This window comes from Taurulus bubalis (genome assembly GCF_910589615.1).
Source record: "Taurulus bubalis genome assembly, chromosome: 1".
Lineage (NCBI taxonomy): Eukaryota > Metazoa > Chordata > Actinopteri > Perciformes > Cottidae > Taurulus > Taurulus bubalis.
This window is the reverse complement of record NC_136589.1, coordinates 37,898,761-37,904,183: the sequence shown is the minus strand read 5'-3', so window position 1 is coordinate 37,904,183 and position 5,423 is coordinate 37,898,761. Positions and strand designations below refer to the sequence as shown.

General features: G+C 44.6%; 1 protein-coding gene across 2 annotated transcripts; it reads left to right on the top strand.

Annotated features, from left to right (window-relative positions):
- Positions 1-880: 880 nt before the first annotated feature.
- gata6 (GATA binding protein 6) lies at positions 881-4,381 on the top strand (the record flags this gene model as incomplete). Of its 2 annotated transcripts, none has more annotated exons than XM_079228761.1 (6): positions 881-1,730; positions 2,066-2,232; positions 3,038-3,163; positions 3,279-3,366; positions 3,477-3,571; positions 4,226-4,381. In XM_079228761.1, 6 exons carry the CDS (start codon positions 887-889, stop codon positions 4,379-4,381), a joined length of 1,476 nt encoding a protein of 491 aa, XP_079084887.1. The 2 variants fall into 2 exon arrangements, with proteins under 2 accessions (XP_079084887.1, XP_079084886.1); XM_079228760.1 differs by having other exon boundaries at positions 887-1,730; positions 3,477-3,562.
- Between the last annotated feature and the right edge of the window lie 1,042 nt (positions 4,382-5,423).

The window sequence follows — 5,423 nt, the reverse complement described above, 5'->3', positions numbered from 1 at the left end:
TGGCACATAACTAGCAGGTATGTGGTGGAAAGCGACTAATGCCTCCTCCTCTTCTTCTTCTTCTTCTTCTTCTTCTTCTTCTTCTTCTTCTTCTTCTTCTTCTTCTTCTTCTTCTTCTTCTTCTTCTTCTTCTTCTTCTGCTTCTTCTTCTGCTTCTTCTCTCTCTCTTCGTCTTTTCTCCGCCGTGCCAAGCTAAACATCTGGCGGCGCGCGCCGCTGGACCTCCACCATCATTTCGGGGTTTTGTTTTATCGCCGCAGCCCCTCGGCCCTTATCTGTTTTTGGGTCTTATCAAACGGTTATCTCTTTTGCTGTGAAGACATATTGCGTTTTGTTTCCTATCTGTTATGTGTATGTGTGTGTACTCGTGTTACGTGTGTGTGTGTGTGTGTGTGTGTGTGTGTGTGTGTGTGTGTGTGTGTGTGTGTGTGTGTGTGTGTGTGTGTGTGTGTGTGTGTGTGGGAGGATAGAGATTTGATATGGCCGGGTCCAGCAGTGCCTCTTAAGAGCGCTTGATGGGAGTATGGCAGCCACTGCGCGCATTGGATGTGTTTTTATTTGGAGTTATAGATGATCCGGAGCCATGGACATGCCGTAGAATGCATAGTCAGATCTATAGTTATTTATTTATTTCACTTTTTTTTGACGGAATGTAAGCTGCTCCTTTGAATATGAAAGCAAGCTGTGCAACAGAGGTACATTTTTACTCATGGCGAGTTTTTTATCCAGATGTTTTTGGGACACATTTAAAATCCAGCTGTGTATTTTCTCCTGATTTCCTAACGGTTCCAACTTTGTTTTAATTTTTATTATCATCATTTTTTCCAGGGTATACTACTCCCTCACGATTTTTCTTAACCCTACGGTGTATGGAAAGGGCTCCTGGATGGACCTGGGCGAACACAGCTGGTCCATGGTCAAGCGAGAAGTATCCAGCAGCCCAGGCTCGCCGGCTGAGCACACCTACCTGTCCGACAGCAGGCGGGACGGTCCCACCTCGGACGAGCTGAGGACTCCTCCGATCGACCTTGACGCTCTGGGGCACCGCCGCTCCGACGGGCGGTCACTACACTCCTACGTTCATTTCGGACACCATAGCAATACCCTGACCCACGCCGAGGACATCCCGCTGTTTACGGATTTAGACCAGGGCAGCAAACTGGTCCTCACCAGCGGCGCGCACAAGGCGAGCTTACTGGTGGACCCGACCGACATGTACCAAACACTGGCCATCGCCGCAGCCCAGAGCCAGACTGGATATGATTCCTCTTCTGGTTATATGCACTCCAACCCCAACTCCCCCGTGTACGTACCCAGCTCCCGGGTGGCCCCCATGATACCCAGCCTCTCCTATCTGCAGGCCAGCGGCTCTGCGCAGCCCAGTCACGCCGTCTCCAGCCACTCGGTCTGGTCGCAGTCGGCCCCGGAGAGCCCGTCATACAGCACCGGGAGCCCGCACAACTCGAGTCGGTTCCACTACCCTCCGAGCCCGCCCATGAACACCGGGACGTCCCGGGACACCGGCTACAGTAACGCGCTGAACGTGAGCGGCAGAGACCAGTACGGCCTGTCCCGGCCCCTCGGCGGGACCTACGCGAGTCCGTACTCTCCGTATGTTGCGCCGCAGCTGTCCCAGCTGCCCTCGCCGTGGAACGGGGGACCTTTTGACAACACCATGCTGCACACCTTGCAGAGCAGAGGGGCCCCCTTGATTCGAGGGCCAAACGGAGGTAAGAGAAAAAAAGAAAAAGTAGAAAAAGGACATGGTGGAATAAGTGTCAGTCTCACAGGTTGGGATAACGATGATGAGACAATTAAAACTGGGCCTCATTTGGGTTTAACGGGCGCACGTGTGTGTGAGGCCTGCATTTAAGAAAAAATATGTGTCACCATGGAATATTCTAAACGTTTTAAAAAGTTGAAGTCTAAAAGGTTGAATATATGGAAAAATATCAGATTTAATTTGTTTCACCTTAGAAACCCAGTTCCTAATAAAAAGTACAATCTGTTTGGCATGTTTAAAAGTGTTGCGTTCCCGACTAAAGTGTTTCTTTTAAAGTTTCAGATATTCTCGACGACATGGGGGAGAGCAGAGAGTGCGTGAACTGCGGCTCCATCTCCACGCCTCTCTGGAGGCGCGACGGCACGGGCCACTTTCTCTGCAACGCCTGCGGCCTTTACAGCAAAATGAATGGGCTCAGCCGGCCATTAATTAAACCACAGAAACGGACGGTAAGCAGGGGGACACTTAGCCGCTCCATTTCCTCCCTAATCGTTCCAGACAACGACAGGAGGTCATCGCCGATTAAATCCACGGTGTCTGAGCTAGAAAAGAAAGCTTTTTTGTTGTTGCGATTTATCAAGCTAGTCAAGCCTCATTATATCTGTGACTGATCCTGTAAAAACAATGCTTTATGTGCAAAATGTATGACAGCAGTAAGACATTACCTTGATATAAATGTACCAGCCAGGAATCCTAAACAAAATTAAGTGAATGCGAGTTTGGACGATTTGCTCCTGGAGAGGTCTATTAGAAAATTACCCATAATTTAGTTGAGCTGAAGGCAGTGATTTAATTAGATTAAAACCACGCATACGTGGAGATATTCATAAGCATAATTAATAAGGAATTTAATCTGTCATTATATGTAGTGCTTGTGTTTGGGCAATGACATCTTAATGAGCAATCAGGTCAGATCTTTGCCTGGTGCCATTACGCGCATTATTTTTTGACATGGAATCTGAAGTCAGGTATGACTCCTAGAAAATAAACATCCTGTCAAAAGCCGTGCGTAAATAGCAGTTGAATGGAGCTCTACTAGGACCCGTATTATTGTTAGGAAATAGGGCGTGAATAGCACGGCGTGTAATTAAATTAGCGGAGTGTGGCTTTCACTTTAAATGCATTTTTCTTTCACTCAAAGTGACAGACAGAGACTCCACTTCTTGGCAGATCTATATTATATCACCACCATCTCTGTTCCAGTTATGTATTTATTATATAATAATTCAATGTTACGTTATTGTCTCCACACAGTCGACCTCCAGAAGAATCGGATTGTCCTGCGCTAATTGTCAAACCAGCACGACCACGTTGTGGCGCAGGAACGCGGAGGGAGAGCCCGTGTGCAACGCGTGCGGGCTCTACACTAAACTGCACGGGGTGAGTCCAGATTTGTATGTCATATTTATGTCAACACGTAATATACCCGCTTCGATGAATCGACTAATCACAAATCAATAAACGTATAATGAATAATAATTGCTGTGATCTGCAGGTACCTCGGCCGCTCGCCATGAAGAAAGAGGGAATCCAGACGAGAAAAAGAAAACCGAAGACCTTGAATAAAACGAAGGGATCCTCTGGTGAGTCACTGATCAGTATTAGTCATATTCGTGTGGATAATTATCATCAAATCTTTTTGTTTTTTTTAAATTTGATCTCAACAATATATTTTATATATTAATTTTTTTAGGAAATAACTCTGTCTCTATGACTCCCACATCCACATCTTCTTCTAACTCTGAAGATTGCTCGAAAACCAGCTCTCCCACGGGACAGGTGTCAGGGGTAAGACCTATTATTATTATTCATATTTATTATTATTTATGGCGTTTTGTTAAATATCTGCTTTTTATCTTTTTTTTTTTTTTCACTATTTGTTTTATTGTTTTTTTACTGTGTTTTTTTAACTGTTGTAATGTGTTGGCCCCTGTTATCATTTTTCCTGACTCCTGTACAGCACTTTGTGACCTTTTTGTGTGTCAAATGTGCTTTATAAATAAACTTATTATCATTATTTTATTTATTTTTAGACTAAAATGCCTTTTGCCAAATTTGAATTCATGAAATTGAAATTACATGTGGACACTTGTGTGATGTGGCATAGGAGTTTGTTTTTGATACAACCTTCTAGAACAAACCATTATTTCCAGTTATTTTAAATTTCAAACTTCTTTCTGATTGGATCCCCAGAGTGGAACAAACTAAAGGTGTAGCATTCACCTCAGCAGGTGTTTTTGCGAAAGAGATCACATGCAGGCTCACTGCTGCTCACACACGTGTCACCATGCAGTGAGATGAGCATCACGTTGCTCAGCAGTATCTCAGTCCAAAAAACAACCAGCACATTCCACAAAGAGACAACTGCTTTTTATATTCAACAAATGTCTGCTTTGACAATACAATTACGCTAATAATGCATTTTTGCTTTGGTGTTTGCAGGTCAGTTCGTCTGTGCTGTCCAGCTCAGGGGAGGGAACCGGCTCAGTGGTGAAGTACCCGGGACAGGACGGCCTGTACACCAGCGTGGGTCTGTCCCAGACATCAGATGTAGCTTCAGTGAGGGGTGAACCCTGGTGCCCCATGGCCTTAGCTTGAACATCTAAATCTCTGGGAGGAAGGCAAGCCCTCTGGCCGCCCCTCTTGTCTGGATGCTATGTAGTGTGGAAGTATTCAGGGGGGCAATGTTGGTGTCCTTCCTCGCAGCTGATGCCAGAAGAGTCGGACAGGGTGGAATTCGGGAGGGTGAGGCGACCTTCAATCACACTGCAGGCTTGAACCGAGCGTGGAATAGCTGGGATTGGTTTCCAGATTGGTGTGGGGGATCTTGTTGCCTTAAAAAAACAAAGGGGATCGCCAGGCCAGATGATCAATCAGCTTTGGATGGTTTCTGGACCCGCCATGCACTCGATATCTCATCCCATCCACCGTGGCACCGAACCAGATCTCCTTCCTTTAAAAAAAAAAAAAGCCATCGTGTACATAATGGATTTCCTCTCTGAAGAAAAAAAGCTGTTGATTGGATACCACTGCTTCATAAAGCGTTATATTCTGTAAGGACATTTAGATTTTTTGTTTTTGTTTTGTTTTCTTTCCACAACTGGAATCATGCCACAAGTGCCAAGACAACTTTTATGAATCAAAAGAGAAACGTATTTATAAATCTTCCATTGTTGAAAACATGGCTATGATTGTTAATAAAGATATCAATATAGAGTAGAAGTTAAACCATCCTGATGTCTTCTTTTCTATTTTTTTTTTCCTGGTTGTTTTGAGTACAGTAGTGTTGAATCTGCACGTTTTCCACTGAACGCTCTTACTGTATTTGACTGAAACTAGCTTGGTTTAAACAGGGTATAAATGACGATGTCATCTCGTGGTTTTGTTGAATTATTTACTGAAATAATGCAAAGAATCAACTCTTTCAGACAATTTGTTTTATTCTGAAATGTCATCTGTTGGGCAGCATTAAGGTACTATAATAACTCTTTTACATGTAAAGCAGTCAGGTGGCTTGTTTGAACAAAGCACACCCATGGAGCTGTGGGCCTCCTGACCTTTATGCTACAAGACATACACTGCTAAAGAAGACTGTTGGCTGCTCTACCTGACTCACTATGACATGTGCACCTTTCACAAT